Source organism: Artemia franciscana, chromosome 1 (genome assembly GCF_032884065.1).
Source record: "Artemia franciscana chromosome 1, ASM3288406v1, whole genome shotgun sequence".
Taxonomy (NCBI): domain Eukaryota; kingdom Metazoa; phylum Arthropoda; class Branchiopoda; order Anostraca; family Artemiidae; genus Artemia; species Artemia franciscana.
The window spans coordinates 8071616-8090287 of record NC_088863.1 but is presented as its reverse complement, the minus strand read 5'-3'; the positions used below and the strand labels follow the sequence as shown (position 1 = coordinate 8090287).

Here is an 18672-nt window from a genome sequence, read left to right as displayed (position 1 = left end):
AATATAAATTCATTAATTCTTTTAATTAATTAATTGATTACAAGAATTAATTAAAACTAATTAATTGAAAGGTTAGTCTCTGACTGTTTTTGTTTTTACAGATTTTACACCTTTTCCTCATACAAATGGTCAAGTGCCTCTTCAAGTGCCACCCACAACTCAGCAGCCACCTCCACAAAAGAGGGAGAGAAAGCCACTTGCAATTGTCGATCCTAATACCAATGAGGAAGTGAGCATATCACCTGATTCGGTTAGTCGGAGTAGGAGTGAATCCACTTCTGAGGTTGGTTTTACATCTGCTTGAAAAGAAATTTATTGCGTAATCAATGTAGTGTATGTAGTAATCAATGTAGTGACCAGGGTCGGTTAGTCGGGGTAGGAGTGAATCTACTTCTGAGGCTGGCTTTATGTAAGCTTGAACATAAATTTACAACATAATTAATGTAGTGTAAATGTCGTATGATGAGAATGCTAATATTCAAGATACGAAGAAGATAATTTTTCAGTGATTTAAAAATTGAAATAAGTGAATTATAACAAAATAAATGGAAACGTTCGGAAAAAAAGTCACTGAAATTTTGGGGGTAGTTGGACTCCTTGCAATTGAATTTTTATTCTTTTTATTTAGCTCACATTTTAAAATAAAAGTGCGTGTGCAAAGACAGTATTTTTTAGTTGTTATAGCATTCAATGTCCAGCTGTTGTAGTGTCAATTAAGTTTACATGGAAGAATTTGAGCTAGGCAAGTTTTTTCTTAAAATCATGAATTGAATTTCCGAGTCCAAGATGCATAAATTTTCAGGAAAAGGCCACTGGCTTAATAGTACCAGAATTTGTGGTAAAAAAAAGAAGAAAATTTTAACTCAAATCCCAAACGGCTATAGAAGTTATCTAATATGGTTAAAACAGTGATCATAGTATTAGACCATCTCTCCTTGTAAGCGCATGTACATTTTTTGTATTCCTTTCATTGACTGGCTTGTTTTTTTAACAAGAAACCTAAATAACCATATTAAAGTACAAATGGCTAAATAACTACCAGGTGAACACATTTCTTATCCTCAGATGGGGGTGGGGTGTGTTCAAAATCGGCCAATTGCCTTTTCGAAACTTTTTAATTTTGTTTGAGGGGCTTGTACGAAGAGGGGAGCCGGTAGAATTGGTCAGTTGGTTTTGGAAAGACACCCTCCTTAATGCAGAAATAAATGTTTCGTAGAATTGCTAGGACCTTTGGTACTATTATATCATTTATTATTTACCTTATTATTATTATTATTATTATTATTATTATTATTATTACTTGCCTATTATTTGCCTAAATTAAAGATTTTGGAAGACTGTCGTTGTATTTCGATATTTCTTATGAAGTATCTTTAATTATTGTCATCCTATCCTCTATAGACTATATATAGACTTATCGGCTGTTAAAATAGCCGAGCGAAATCCGATACAATATTGAGTTTCTCAATGTAATATTATTTCATTTTGGATTCGCCAATTTAAATGGGATGTCTATGACGGAATATTAACGGCATAAACGTACCAACGCAAGTATCTCATAACGAACTACGATCCGACGTTGAGAGGGAAGTTGGCATTTATTTTGAAAATTTGAAATTTATTTTGAAAATTTTGTCTTTACTTTAAGAAAAGAATGTATTCTTAAATTGTTTCTTCAAGAAACACTATAAAATTTCGGGACCACTGTAAGCGTTCTAAAATCCTTACTAAATATGGAGTGTTTCACTTAAACCCCCCTCCCCCCTGGTAGTTTGATATTGAAACCAAGAAAACTACACCAATGTGACCAGCTTTTGTCGTCTGAACTCATAACTTATTTTCATAAATTGACATTTCATATTAGGAGATTCAGTTAGGATTCTGCAAGATGTAAAAAAATGTAATTATTTCTGAAATTGTGAGTAACAAAACATAGAAAATAGTGAAATCCATGGGTTGTTTTAAAGCTATAAGGGTAATAATTTGAACTTAGGACTAAAAATCTCTCATAAAAATACTCCAGAATCAGTCTGGGTTCACTTTCCAAATTTAGCTAATTCTTGTCTTCTTGCGGCTATCGATCAGGTAGCCTTTTGCTTCTCCCGAATATCAGACGAGAGACTAAGTCGGTGTCGCTAGACATTTTGTGAATATCACCTAGAAATGTCTTTGGTTCATATGTATTCAACAGTTGCATTAATGTCAATGACACACCATGAAATTAAAGTACGAAATGGCAAAAATGGTTTTGTAGTTCCTGTACACTCGGAAAATTGTGCCGTTATCATTCATTAGTGGTGTTACATCTTGTATCATCATTCTTGAATATGGATCATATGTTATATGATCATGGGCCATATAGTTTAACCCTATAAAGGCCCCTACAGGAATGAATACCATAAAAAATTTCCAGCGCTTCCCATTCGGTCAATAGGTCAGACTATTAAGAAAAAAATTTGGTATGATTTATTCAAAATTGTCAATTTTAGCCCATGTTGTAAAATGCAACATTAGACTCTCAATTATGTGAAAATGGGGGCACTTTCACTTGGTGTGGAAGGCTTTAAAACTTTTTTTTGGTAGGAAGGCACAATGGTAGGTCGTATTTTTCACATTCAAAAATGGTACATCCTTATTTGCATTTTTTGCAGTGCATTTGCTTGTCAGTCTTTTCGCCAATGATCAAGTCCATCAGCTTGAGCAGGTATCACCGGTCGGATTCGATTGCAACTTCGAATGGGACTAAGATTTGTTTCAGCATTTGCGAATTGTCTGCCATGTTTATGTTGGGGCATAACACACGCCAAGGCATAGAACCCTGCCGCAACTTCAGACCCGAAGGCTCTCAAGACCATCGGTTCGTCTGTCCTTTGAAGTAAGCGCTTTGGCGTCTGACCTTAAAAGAAGTCAGCTGTTGCATACTCCTGCGTCAAAAAGCCACCAGAAGAATCCGATACACCATTTTAGTGTTGGAAGATGACTGTGGCACATATCCGTCAGCATGTCTACTAAATCTATACCCCCTATATGACGGTTGTTCTCATAAACAATAGCAGGCGTTGAAACTTCAACCTTGGATTTATTCTTGACGTTCCGGCGCCTGCATGAATTCTGTGGCGTTATTCTTGCATACGTCGAAGCCAAGCAAACCATGGTATTATCTAACCGTTTCGCTGCAATAAAGCAGTAATAAGTATCATGTAATCTGACGTTTCTCTTTCTTTTTCTAAATTTCACCAGTGTTCATCGCGCTTTGTTCAACTTAAAAATGCAAAGGAATTCTTTGATTTTGAGCAAGCGCATTCATTTTAAGCTCGAAAACCAATTGTCAAAGAAAATCTTGTAGCTTATTTTCTCTGGCAATATATTCATCAGAAGTGAAAATATGTTGTCTTCAGCTTCAAGATCTGACTCTATGACAACTCCAACTAGAATGCCCTTGATAAACTTCAAAACCATGTACACAACCTGACACACCAGCTCTTATTAACACTTTTTTCCCCTCTTCTTTTTTTGGTAGATTTTGTCTCAACTTTCTTCGCTCCTAGGAAGGAATCATTTTTCCATCAATTGAATGGTATTCATTGAGCTTCGACTTCAAAAAATTTGGAAAGGATATGACCCAGGACGGGTCAAATCTTGTGTAGCTTTCTACAGGTTTCTTAACTTTCTTATTGTCGTTGAAATGTTTGGACGGCTGTAACAATTTCTAAATATCCTCTGTAGATTGACTCTAGACACTGCTAGATGGAGATCTTTACTTAACATCAATAGCAGCGGTCCCATACCCTAGTATCATATACTGATTCTGCATGTTTAAGGTTGTAAGACGAGCGGATTTTTTTTTTTTTCGGAAAAGCAAGTGTATTAATTTCTTCATCCTTTATCTTACCCTGCTATGATCCCTCAACCTTCAGCCCCCAAAAAATACAAAAAGAAGAGTCAGAAGAAAAAAAATGATAAGAATGAATGCAATAGGATAAATAAATAAAACAGTTTTTCAAATATTAATAAGGAGCAGCATTAAAACCTAAAACACGATAGAGATTTTTCTATATATGATGGCTGCCCCCTACCCACTGCCTTGGTCATTACAGTAAAGATTTTAATTGATTCAAGAAAGCTTGTTATTTCGATTCAATAATCCTTGTTTTTCAGCAGTCCAGACGAGGAACTGTTATCTTGCTACTGATCCACATTTTCGTACACTTAACTAATTCTAACTGCAGTAATTCTAAATTGTATATATTTTATATACATCTGACACACAAGAAATCTTTCACCTCTTCGTTTTATTTTCAGTTTCTGTCTTAGAAATCGCCAACCTTTTCATTCATTTTTCTTATCCTTTGGTTTGGCGACTCCTGGAAGATATCAATCGACTGCTCTTTCAGCCCTGGGCCATATCTAGATTTTGTTTGGGGGGGGGTACAAAAGGAATTTTTCGGGGGGAGGAGGGTTACAAAAAAAAATAGAACAAATCCATTATTTTACGTTTTTACAAGTCAGACAAACATTTTTTTTTAGGGGGGCTCCCATGGATATGGCCTTGTTTCAGCCCCATCATAAGATGCAGCAAAAAACATTTTTTTTCATAGTACAAAGTAGTCTAAGCTTGAAAAGTACAGCGATTTTCTACCACAGTTTCTGGTTAAAAATTGGTCTGAAGAACATCAACATTTAAGGTTTTATTAACAATTTTCACTAAAATTGACCATGACCTGAACTAGTGCCACTTGCAGACTAGCTTGGGTAAGTCTCTTCATTATCTCGTCACGCTATCTCGTTTAGGATTTTTTTTCTTTTTTTTTAGTTTTCGCCGTTTATAACATAGTATACCTTTTGTCATATCATAAAGCAATTGATGCTTACAAGTGAGGATGGAGAAGAAAAACAGGTGGGAGTTCAAATGGTAATTACTCTGAACAGATTACTGAAACAGAATTTGGATAATTTACGAGAATATTAGTGTTAATTGGGATTTCGTTCTCTAGGTTGCAATAAAGTAAAAGAAGATGTGATCCACCCAAATTTTTCTATAATGATGACACGCTGTACCGGAAGCTATAATAAACATCCGGTTTGTAATGTCAAGCATGATTATTCAGATGAGTAAATACAAAAAAAATGCAACTTCGCTATATTCCACAGCTTAGATACCAATATACAGTTATGAAAACTCGATTTGTTTTTGGGACACAGTACGCAGTAGCGATGCTAGCGGCTGGAGACAGGAAACTGGCACGTATTCAACAAAACTATTCAAGCTTCTCATGGGCAAGATAGGAGTTTTCACAACTGTATTCCCGCCTATGGTGTTGTAGTACGATCTTCGCGTCGGAGCGCGGGCTTGGAGGAGGCGCCAAGTTCAGAGCTCTGTACCAAAAGCTTCTCATTGGCAAGATAGGAGTTTTCATAACTGTATTCCCGCCTATGGTGTTGTAGTACGATCTACGCGTCGGAGCGCGGGCTTGGAGGAGGTGCCAAGTTCAGAGCTCTGTACCAAAAGCTTCTCATGGGCAAGATAGGAGTTTTCATAACTGTATTCCCGCCTATGGTGTTGTAGTACGATCTACGCGTCGGAGCGCGGGCTTGGAGGAGGCGCCAAGTTCAGAGCACTGTACCAAAAGCTTATCATGGGCAAGATAGGAGTTTTCATAACTGTATTTCCGCCTATGGTGTTGTAGTACGATCTACGCGTCGGAGTGCGGGTTTGGAGGAGGCGCCAAGTTCAGAGCTCTGTACCAAAAGCTTCTTATGGGCTAGCTAGGAGTTTTCATTACTGTATTCCCGCCTATGGTATTGTAGTATGATCTACGCGTCGGAGCGCGGGCTTGGAGGAGGCGCCAAGTTCAGAGCTCTGTACTAAAAGCTTCTCATGGGCAAGATAGGAGTTTTCATAACTGTATTGGTATCTAAGCTGTGCTATATTCTTTATTTGAAACTTGTCAAAGACACACCGACAATTTGAAAATGGTCAGCAAATGAATACAGATTGTACATTTTTTATCCAAATTCTTAGGATCTGGTATGATTCAAAAGATTACTTGAATGATATTTTCTTGCTAAGTTTTTCTTTGGTCTCATAACATTTATGTTATAGACATTTCCCAATAAAGTGGACCATATGAATATGGATTGTATGGACTGCAATATGGAAAATACACCTGTAGTCGTGGGTACCATCAGAAGGACGCCAGGGGACAACATCTCATCTATTGGTTAGTTAACGATGCTTTTTTACTGCAAGGATCCTTCGGTCTGTCATGCTGCAGTCAGGATCAAATCCTGGAACCCACATTTTCAGGCAAAGATCAATCATCAGGACAATTCTCCTCCCCTTAAGAAACATATATAAAAATAAGCTATTGAAAAATATTTCCATTTAAAAGCTCTTGGTAGCTTTCCCTTCTTCCTCCTCCCCCCGAGAAATTTTCTGATTGCACTCATGCATTATCCCCATTTTACTTATAAAAAATCGCAATTTTCAATATTGGCAAATACCTAATCATTAATGTCATGAGAGCAAAGAAAAACTTTAAACAACATATCATTCACATAAACAAATCTTTTGAATCTCACCTAATCCTGAGGTTTTCAATTAAAAAAAAAGAAAATCCTGTAATATGCTGTTTTTTTTTGTTTTTTTTTTCAATTTGTCCGTGTGTCTTTGACAAGTTTCAAATATAAAAATATACTATATCATTTATAAACATATGACAATTTTCAAATAAAATATTATTTTCAAATATATTGCCGATGCATTTTTTGAATTTACTCCTCTGAGTAATTATATTTAACGTTACAAACCAGATGTTCCTTATAGCTTCCGGTTCTGTGTGTCATCACTAAGAAAATTTGCTTGGATCAGATCTACTTTTATTTTTATCATAACCAAGAAAACGAAATCAAAATTAACACTAATTTTGTCGTTAACTAACCATATTCCGGTTCAGTAACTATGTTCTAAGTAATTTCTATTTGACCTCTCCCCTCACTTTTTTTTTTACCATCCTCACTGGTTACATAACTTCAATTGTTAGTTGATATGACAAAACGCATATGATATTATAAATAGTGAAAATTGTAAAAAAGAAGAAAGGAAAAGGGGAAACAAATTTGCGTTTGTCGACACCATAGAGAAACAGGGAGACTTGTCATAGTCAGTCTTAGCGTGGCGATGGTCCTAACTTGGATAAATTTGTTATGTGTTATTACTGAAGCCTTACACAATAATAGGCTTCAAAATAACATCTTAGTTGTAGACTCAAAAAATTTTGTTTATCGCAAAATGGAGTAAAAAATGCGCTCATGATGTAAACTGCCTCAACAAGAGCCTACTGCTCAAGCAATTTGGTCGTGGATATTAATATTGAAAATATTTATTTAAATAAAAGCCTTGGTTATAAAGGCTCAAGTAAAGGTTTGCTTAGTAAGAAAGATAAAGTAATCCTTGGGAAAAATTCATATAATACTATTTTATTTAGTTTTCTTATTAGGGATCGAACCCCAGTGGAAGGAAAGTGGATTAATATTCTGCTTGGAAATGCTGGTTCCAGGGATAAATTTCAGCCACACCAAGGTTGGTCGATAGGCTTACTAACCTCACTCCCCTTCGTCTCTGTAAAAAAAAGGGGACCCTGCAATTGAAACGTCAATTCTAAGCTCTTTGTGCCAGCAATGATACAAAGTTCTTTTGTTTTTTAGTGTTGTTAGGAACCGAAGCAGCGGGATATTTCAGACTATCCAGTGGGAAGTGGGGGGTCGTGGACTAGAGCTACTATCTTCTTTCAGAACTTACTGTTACACTTGAATTTTAAGGTTTTTATATGGAGACGGATGCAATAAGTTTTCTAGGGGGTGCTAACTGTTGATTTCCAGATATCTGTTTATCTCAGAATCTGAAATCTTAGAGTAAACATAGGTTGAGTTTGCCAACATGGTAGCAGCTACTATTGGACAGTCTATCGATTTTTTGTTGTGGGATTATGATGCGAGTATTGCCTTTGTACTTATAAGGTACTAATTTAATACATTTATGTTAATGGTGTTTATATTGACTTGTTACTTAACAAAAGTAAAGCATACGAATGTACATTATGGGGGATAATATTGTCCTTGTTTACTAATATGTTTTTTATATATTTCTTTATTAGGGACCAAAACAACCTGATAACTCCGAACAAATAAAAGTTGAATTTGCCAAACAGGTGGCGGCTACTATTGGAGAATCTCCTCCTGTTGATGTTCCTTCAAGCATAGAGTCTAGTGTGGTGGACCAGGTAACCTTCTTTTCCTACAAGTCCGTGTAACGTTGTTTTTACTCTTTAGGTATAATCAAATAATTCATGACTGCAGCGTGGGCCAATGTACCCCTTTCCTAATTTGGTGAGTTAGGCTATGTTCAAGTTGAGTTAGTTAGGCTATGTATATTGCTCGCTATAACATAGTTGGTTATGTTTTTTTGATTCACCAATCAGAGTAAAAATCTAAGGCAGATTCTATGTAGTTTAAAGAGTATTGAAACATGAAATATCCTGTTTTTATCTGTATGGTAATTTCATACAGAAGATACAAAGGCAAAGCATTTTTTTGAAATATTTGCGAACAAGTTTGTGCTGAAAGATATATTTCTGCCTCTTCTCTAATATAATTATATGATTCGATATAGTTAAATTATGTAATAATACAGTATAGTTAAAATCAGTAACTAACATCAGATAAATATTAAATCTTTGCTTAGTATTGACAAGTGTGACTACTGTGATTTTGCCATAACGTAGTTGAGTTGAAAAAGCTCGGAATCTAAGCCGAACAATTCCATTTAAAGTTTTTTTTTTTTGAATTCGGCTTTAGTATCTTATTTAATAATTTTTAGAATAAACAATTCTCCATTTTTTGTGATTGTTTATATAATTTTACCCATTTTTCGTAATTTAATCATTCTTAGCTGTTTGTTGGCAACTTGCAAAATGGGGATTTTCCTTGTTCAAGATGAGGGACTATCATTTTTATCTGAATAGGGCTTTTCACCTTTGCTTATTTCAATTGTACCCTTTTTATTTTCGTTCATAAAGGTTAGTCGAATTATAGCTCCTTTTCCTGAGTCGGTGTCAAATGGCAATTTAATTCTTTTACTGGAAAGGTTTTTTTTTAAAAAGGCGCTTCTAAACCTTTGGCTATTGTGGACAGTGATTTCCTCTTCTAGTTTGCAGCAACCTCTGTAGCCATAATGACTTAACAGGACAATTAACATATTTGGATGATTAAAATAGTTATAGCATTAACATAACTAATAGTCCAGATACGATTACAGCTCGACTCCAAAGTTCGAAAGTATCCAAAGGAAGCTCATTTGTTAAAGTCACTTTGTTTCAAGTAATGACTTGAAATACGAAGTCTACATATTCCTTTGTTAAAATGACTCCATGACACCTGGCTTTTTCTAAGATGGCAAGCAGGCTCTTCAATTGTTGCTATGTAGATCGACAAGTCGTCAGCGTTTGCTACATACCCTTCAAGGTGTTTGAATGCCTTTTAATTTTCATTTGGAATTTATCTTATGTAATACGTTACTGTATTATAATACAGTAATGACATTACTGTAGTGATAAATTCTATAAATTTTAATTTATCAAAACAAGGATCAAAGTTCAAGGTCTAAGTCTATTATGGATGTAACCTTAAAATTTATGAAAGTGAGGAGGTTTATTTGCTTTACAATATTATTAAGTCAGACTGGTCTGCATTTTGCAAAATATATTTTATTTATGAAAGGTTTTTTGGCAAGGCGTTCGAATCTGTCTATTTGTTTTTGGACCTGCTATGTTTACCTTATTGATAATTTTTGGCGGAACAAGACTTTGGATTAAAAGCTTTAAATTGTGGATGTGTTGTTACTACTGTTATTAACTCAAGTTAAGCTTGTAGCGTTTATTTTTATCTTTCTTTTTGATGTCTGTAAGATGTGTAATATGTTTTTTTTCTGTTATTGTGGGGGCGTGGAAGTTCTTTAACTTTTGCTCTTCAGTGTGTTCCTAGAGTGCGAAGTTGTTCAGCATTCAACAGGGTTTTGACTGGGTTCGCCAGCATTCAGCAGGGCTTTGACTGGGTTCACCAGCATTCAGCAGGGTTCATCAGCTTTTGGGCTTGGGAGCTTTTCCGTTCATTGCAGTAATGCATTTGCAAACCTTTAACTGGGAATATCCCATAACTTTTTCACACAAATAACTTTCTTATACTGATATATAAATTCATGGTGTTAGTATTGGTAAATTTTCAGTTAGTGGTAAAAAAAAACATTAATGGTTGCTAACAATAATTGTTAGCAATAAATCTTAAAAAGTATTACAGTAAATAGTAGTAAGTGAAAGTAGCTTACTTGAAATAAGCTATAGCAGTCAAAGTTACAACTCTGCATAGGTATGCAAAGTCACGCAAATGGGAGTGTAACTTGAGTGAACTCCCTTCCCCTCAGTCCACACAGGTGCCTGGTTTTGCATATTTAGTAGTAGCACAACCATATTTCTCATTAAGAATTCTTAATTGAGATTTCTTAGTTTTGAATTATAAATACCATATCTTGAATGGCTCTTGTATAAATTTTTGTTTTATTTTAGCCCATCATTAAATTGAAATTATTACTTAAATTTATTTCGATTAATAAATCCTCGATGGTTATAATTCAATGAGCATAGGAATGCCTTTCAGGTAAAGATTCAAGACACTAAGTTTGGAAAACTAAATATGGATCCTGTTTATTTTACATTTGGTAATACTATGTTTATTTTTTAAACTTTGGTTGAAACAAATTTATTAAACTAGTTAACTATTGAAATTGATGACAATGATGTGTATAAACCTTAATATTGAAAACATTTTTTTATAGCTGTATTAAATGTTTCTAAAAAACAGCCTTGATTGGTTATTGAGTCACTCTTACTGATTGAAGATGTAAATTCATGGCATTTACTTGTATTTACCCATAGAAAACAGTTTTTTTTTCAATGCTTCTCGCTAAAACTATTTTGTATATATTCCAACCCTGCCCTGAATATTTTGACAGGGATTGCATCTATGTGCTAGGAATAATCTTTTCTGACCCTGCTACTGAAGGACTTTGTTCTTGCTTTTAGCAAGTGGAATCAGAATTGATGGTACCTCCTGCTTTTATTGACACATCAATGCCACCTCCATTAAAGTCAGCTGAGCCCACTCAAGAACGGCCTAGTCTTTTAAATGGTGTCACAGAAGAATTAGTGGTGCCAGAAAAGAAATTAGAAGAAGAACCAGCTCCAAGTATTGAAATAGGTAAGTCGCTTGAAGATATTTGTACTTTTAGTCTTCTAAACACCTCCTAGTATTGAAATACGTAAGTCGCTTGGAGATATTTGTACTTTGAGTCAGCTATATGCCAGTTATTAGTACTATTTGAAATTATCTGCAGAAATTTGCGCAAATCTTCTAAAAATCACGGTGGTACGATTTATTGTAGGAATCTTTTTAGGGAAATAATCAAAACGATTCAAAAATTCTTCCAAGTCTTTTTGGAGCTAGTGTTGTGACGTTTTTCCGGGAAACTTATATTTACGTTCCACCTACTAATTAAGATAGATGTCAGCTGGTTCAGTTAATTTTGTCTTATATTACTTGATTTGCAAGATATTCAGAAGTTACCTTTTTTCAAATTGATAATAATATTGTTTTTTTTTTCATAAAAGAAGCATAAAAATATCTTCATTTTGCAAAAGAAACGTCTTTTTAATAAAATCTGTAAGCTAAAAACTTAGTTGTTGAAATCAATTATGTGTAATATAAAGCTTTTTGAATTGTTGGAAGCAAAATGCAGTCACTTACTTTGCTGTGTTTTCTCACATACAAAACAATGAATTTTAGAAATTTAGAGATTTTGTAGATCACTGACAAACGAGATCTGGAATTAGAAGCGGAACAAAACAACGCATTTTAGAAATTTAGACATTTTGTAGATCACTGACAAACAAGATCTGGAACTAGAAGCGGAACAAAACAACGCGTTTTAGAAATTTATAGATTTTGTAGATCATTCACAAACGAGGTCTGGAATTAGAAGCGGAAAAAACAATGCGTTTTAGGAATTAGGGTCTAGTAGATCACCGATCAACGATATCCGGCTTTATCAGCGAAACCATGAAGTCGATAAATCTCAATCATCGAATTTCACCCAATGGAACAGCAAAACTATATAAACCTAATTCGTGACTTTTTAAAACCTACTTTATTTTTTCCTGTAAGTTTTCGATGTCACATTGATGTTGTGGCTGTTTTGTTAATTTAAATCCCTTCCGATTTTTTTTTCTTTTCTTACTTTGTGTGTGTGTGTGTGTGGATTTGTTTGATTTTCCCTATCCATATCATGCTTTGGGATTTGGAAGGGATGTACTTATGTTTATTTATTTTTTTGGTTAGTAACTGATATTAAATCGGCAAGTTCGGCAAGTATTAAAATGGAACTTTCTGAGTTCTTTTTTAAACTACAAATCCTAGTAACAATAAACTGAAAACTACTTCGAAGTACCCCCAAGTTCAAATCAGCAAGGATACGAAGAGATTAAGAAAGAATAAAGAATTTAGATAACATTACAGAACAAAAAAAAAAAATGTCAAAAAAGAGAGTGAAGAATAAAGAGACCTCCACCAATCATTTAATAACTACGAAAAACGAAAACCTTTTAACAACCACTTGATAAGCAATCTAACCCATCTCGAAGACATAAGGATTCCAAGTTAGTAATATTTTCGAGTGGACTTCAGGTATTGTATTTCAAACAAATCAAAAAGAATGACATGCAATCCAAAGGTTAAAATTTGGTCATAATGATAGAGTGAGGGGAGTTTCAAGATGTTTAAAGAAAAAAAAAATCCCAAGACTCGTACCTTCTACATTAAGAATTTGGTAATTGGTGTCAATAACCTGTGGTAGCATAGTGGATTGATGTGCTTGGCAATACCGAGCACCTGGGTTCGATCCCTGCTGCAGCAAGGTTGGGCGACAAGGTTGCTACTTGACCCTTTAAAATACCAGGAACTGAAACGTTCACTTGACGCCCTATGCAACGGCAATGGCTCGGGAGGATCTTTATCCTTTTATCCTTTTTTTAATTCGTGTCACATCGTAATAATGCTATCTGAAACATGTCCTCTAGATTATTTCTACATCTGAGAGTAAACAAAACGGCCTTATTAACAGATGTTATTCTTCTGATTGATGAAGAATGAAACCAAGAAAAGGTCCATGGGCTACAAAATCGAATTTTTTACAAAAATCCAGGAAGAAAGCAGTAGAATCAATCCCAAGTCTCGCCGCTAGTAAGGAAAATCTAAAAGCCGACACATGTATGTTCTGGCCTTTTCACCTACATATAACAAATGAGTTAGCGTATACGCATATAACTCATAACAGTTATTAAATAAAAAAAACTAGCTTTTTTTAACTGAAAGTAAGGAGCGACATTAAAACTTAAAACGAACAGAAATTACTCCGTATATGAATTGGGTTGTCCCCTCCGCAATCCGTCGCTCTTTACGCTAAAGTTTTTAATTGTTTTAAAAAGTAGAATTGTGGCAAAGAGTCAAACTTTAGCGTAAAGAGCGAGGGATTGCGGAGGGGACAACCATTTTCCAAAATAAGGCAAATTTTCTCAGGCTCGTCACTTTTGATGACAAAGACTAAATTTGATGAAACCTATATATTTAAAATCAGCATAAAAATGCAATTCTTTTGATATATCTTTTAGTATCGAAGTTCCGTTTTTTAGAGTCTCGTTTACTATTGAGCCGGGTCGCTCCTTACTACAGTTCGTTACTACGAACTGTTTGATATAAACTTATTAACAATTATAATTAATTTATAATTATATGGTAATTGAGAAAACAAAGCATGAGTACACTTTGGAAAATATCTTAACCCAGAGAAAGATAAACAAGCTTAGTCAAGGGAGAAAGAAGGGAAGGGTGAATGAATTTGCGCCATTTGGATGCTTTCTGCCATATTCTGTAATTTAGTTATAACCAATTCTGGATAATATTTTTCTCCTTTTCTTGCTCTTAAAGCAGGACCAGTCGTTTTCCTGCCTCACCTGGCCTAGGAAATTTAGATTTTTCTTGGAAATGTGTTTAACCATAAGCACTCAGGCTCATGGTAATGTGCAAATGATTCACGATAATGTTTAAAACAGAGAACATCATTATGGTTATCTTGACAGATTCAATACCCTATTTAAATGTAAGGTGTATCACCCATTATCCAGGAAGTAATTGACATTTCTATATTATTCCTAAACTCAGGGTTCATTAGTGACTTAGTTTCGATTATTCAGGTAAGCTTGGCAATTTTACAGAGTAAACTCATGCCCACGGATTGGCCCTGTGGGCATGGCTTACAGCCTAAGATTTTTACAGTTTGATCCAAAAATTCATTATATTTTGAACTAACTTGCCTATTTTTATGTTTTCCTCGATACAAGTTTATATTCATATTCGCTCACTTGTTCTATTGCTTGGTTGCATCGGGATATCCAATACACCAGTTATGATCCCTAACATGCAAATGTCATATAGCACAGGACCATAACAACAAGCGTTAAAAGGCATGTGAGGGGACTGGTTGCCCTCCAATCCCTTTCAGTTCTGAAAAGAGGAAATAGAAAACTCAACTTCCTATCAAATAATCGTCCTCGTAAGTTCTTAACGACCGCGGTTACCGTACGATCTCGTCTGGAAAAAATATAAATGAGGCCTTTGGCTCTTTACTAAAGCCATACTGCTCTATTGCCTAATATAGTTTCAGTTTCAAGATGATAGGTTTAGCTTTAAAGCTCTAATTAGCTTGACTTGGAAAGTGAATCCAATTTTCCAAGAATATTTGTCTTTGGCACTTTCCAATCGAATGAGTGCCCTCCAAAGTTTTTAACCTCCGCGGTTTTCATACGATCTCGTCGGGAAAAAATATAAACGTGGCCTTTGGCTCTTTACTAAAGCCATGCTGCTTTATTGTCTAATATAGTTTCAGTTTCAACATGAAAGGTTTAGCTTCAAAGCTCTAATTAGCTTGACTTGGAAAGTGAATCCAATTTTGTCATTGATTATTTGTCAGTTTTGTCGGTTTTGTCAGTTTTGTCAGAATATTTGTCGGTTTCAAGAAGAAAGGTTTAGCTTTAAAGCTCTAATTAGCTTGACTTGGAAAATAAATCCAGTTTTCCAAGAATATTTGTCATAGGCTTTTTTTTAATATACCGGTCGATTAAGTATTTTGCGAGCGATTTGAATTAAAATAAGAGACAGATCCTCATGATCTGTATGATTACCCTGAGAGATAAAAGTCACCTAACCTTATTTATTCAATATACTAATACTAAAACTTATCTGAAATATATTATTTTTCATCAGATTCACATGACAAGCTATAACCTATTTATTGTCCAACATTTTTCAGCTATTGCTGAAAGACTCTAAAAATGTATGATTTGTTTTCACGGCAGCAGCTTCGCTATTGCTTCTTTATCCTAAGCTTCTGCCGGATAATTTGAGAAGAATCTTATACCTTAATTTTACTAAATAGTTTGTTAATCTGTAAACAATTGTAAGGCCAATTTACAATTTGGTAAAAAAATTTCGGTACGTAGAGCGTATTTTTGTATTACTAAATATTTAATCAGTAAACAACTGTAAGAGTAGTTTTCTAATTATGCGATAAGAATTGGGACCAATAAACGGAATTTTGTGTTTTTAGATTCTTTTCGCGTACTTCTTTCATAGCTGTCTAAACTTAAATCCTATCGTTCTGTTACTGTTTTTTTTTGGAAAGTGAATCCAATTTTGTCATTGATTATTTGTCAGTTTTGTCGGTTTTTGTCAGTTTTGTCAGAATATTTGTCAGTTTCAAGATGAAAGGTTTAGCTTTAAAGCTCTAATTAGCTTGACTTGGAAAGTAAATCCAGTTTTTCAAGAATATTTGTCATTTTCTAATTATCACGTTCGCGTACTTCTTTCTTAACTGTCTAAACTTAAATCCTATCGTTCTGTTACTGTTTATTTTTTCTGGGATTCTTTTAGAGGCTTCAATTTATGAAAATTAGGGAAAGGGGTGCAAAATTTGTTTTTCAAAATACAAGGAAATTCAAGTTTTCGTTTTTCAATGAAAATATAGAGAAAAGGTATTGAAAAGATTGAAAAAATGAAAATCTTCATTAGAGTTTTTACTTTTCAATTAAAAGTTACCCGCCCATGGTGCTACTACCATTTGTTGTAGTTTATTTTGTCATTTTGCTTTATAATAGATATAGGGAATTCAAAAACTGCTTCAAAACTCGACACCATCATGGTTAAGGTTATACGGGAAAATACTGACCCATAATCTAAGAATAAAGATATGATCATCATCGGTGTTGTCTCGACACTCCGAGAGTAGAGATTCAACTCTTTGGTCAAATCTACAATTTAATTACATTTAAATAAAACAAATTAGTTTTGTTGAGTTACTAATGCATATATCTTTAATTACCTTTCCGTTTAATATTCATTTAGCATTTTGTATTTCTGATGGTTAATCTTCAATAACCATAGATTAAAAACAAAAATTCATGCATACACAGGTATGCCGAGTGCTGCTTGTGATTATTCATGTACCAGGTTGGGTGCATGCACTCCAGTTTGCCTCCCTTTCCCCCCTGTTGCATGTAAATTAAGTAGGCTATTTAGAAATGAAGTTTTAGATCTTAGCGTTGGATATTCTTTGAATTGTTCTGACATTATTGGTTTTACTTTATCCTTTAGTACTTTATCTTTTTTCTTCTTTCTTATTTTTGTTAGGATTTGTGAATTTTCAGACACGACTTTTTGGTTGCTATATTTAGGTAAAAAATTTAAGAGCATCATAGCTATTTCGAAACTTCTCTTAACATTGTGAATTGTTTCTTTATTTGTTCATTATGAACGTTTGTTATCATTTTTTGTTTATTCCTAAATTAACGTTATAGAGAGAGAGAGAAAGATTGCGTTGACGAAAGTTACATGGCACGTGGCCACGAATATTTTAAGTCAGTCAAGAGACGACTTGAGTGGGATCATGAAACTTTTTTCAATTTCTGTTTTGTTCTAATAGTGCATATGGTTTTATATAATGCATGTGGTCATAAACGCAATAGGAGTCGTAATAAGGGTAGAAGTAAGTTCAAATATTGCACAGTATCCTGGACGGAAAGGAGTGTACCTTGGTCTCATTGAAAATCTGGGAAATGTTATACTGATAATACGAAATTATGAAAATAGGTCAGAATTGTGAGATTTATGAGGGGAGGGGGGTCACTCGGACATAGAGTTGATGTTTTGTGTATTTTCGGACGAATATTTGGCATCTCGCCATAACATTTAACTATTATTACTAGAATATTTGTGTGCCACTTCTTTGTGTCTAACCTAAGTGTATTGCATAATGAGGTTACTTTTATCAATAACAAGGAATCAAACTCATCTTTTATTGATACATCTGGTTGCTGTCGAGGGGGTGCTGACTTTCAGAAATTACGTACACGAGTTGGCTCCTGTCAAGCGTAGCAAAAATGTGCCAAGCGCTAGGGCTGCTCTCCGTTGCATGCGGTGGTCCAAGATTATCACAAGATGGGGGCAAAATGAGCGACCTCTCAGTTACTATGCATTCTTATGTACTTATCTTCCACTTCGTTAAATATTGTTCAGTGTTATTTCCTATCATTGGTTAGTATAATCGATGTCTGTGTTGAAGGTTCTTAGCCTCCAAATTGCGTTTCCTGTTCAAAATGTTTACAAGTCGCCTAACAAATGCTGGGAAAGATATCACATTCTTTTCACGCTCACAAGATTGCTTTCCATTATGATTTCTTGCAATGAGCATGGGGCGTTATAGGCTTTCTTAAAGTAGCTATAATTATTGGTAAGTTAGTACAGACGTAGTAATGAAAAGTTAAATATTTTGATATCGCATTGAAAACTATAAAGTATATTTCAAACTTTTAAATGAATAAATAATTTCTAACCTATACTCAAATAGTTTGAACCGAATTTTACATGAAACTCTGATGGATAGAACAACAAGATCGATAAAGAATAAACTTCCACAAAGTAATCTTTTGTCATTCTTGACGAACAACCTCACTCTGATTTAGGCCTATAACGCTGATTTTGGAGCCAGCGACTTTGAAATGCTTTAGTGATAGGTGTGGAATTTAAATGATCTGCCAAAGGGTTGACTGTCTTTGAATGATGACTTGGAGATCCTCATATTTCATTTTCGTACTTGATAGCTTACCAGTCTGTTATAGAGGCGAAAGCGGATTAGACATCTTACCGTCTGTGTCATTAACATTTGGATAAGAATTTATATCCAATAGTACACGGTTCGAAGCGCGCTCTTGCTTATCTTCTTAAGCTTAGACTAAGATGATTCAGCTGACATTGGCTTTGGAACGCTGCATGATGGCTGCAAGGCTGCAATGACAGGTGGCTGCTTGGCTGCATGGTGAATTGATAGAAGTGTGGTTAAAACTATCCTCGAAAATGTTTTTAGTGTGTTTGTGATGTTTTTAAGGTTCTCATATTTTGATTTCATTGCTTGGTGTCATTGATTTTGCTTGTGCAGGATTAGCTGAATTACTTTGC

The 18672-nt window shown here is 34.6% G+C and overlaps 1 protein-coding gene across 1 annotated transcript in view; it reads left to right on the top strand.

Moving 5' to 3' along the window:
* LOC136025011 (histone-lysine N-methyltransferase, H3 lysine-79 specific-like) overlaps positions 1-18672 on the top strand; it is a 469133-nt gene that overhangs the window by 37439 nt on the left and 413022 nt on the right. Inside the window, exons 7-9 of the mRNA XM_065700640.1 lie at positions 102-283; positions 8157-8282; positions 11136-11310. Coding sequence (XP_065556712.1) covers positions 102-283; positions 8157-8282; positions 11136-11310 — 483 coding nt within the window. The remainder of the gene's footprint in view (positions 1-101; positions 284-8156; positions 8283-11135; positions 11311-18672) is intronic.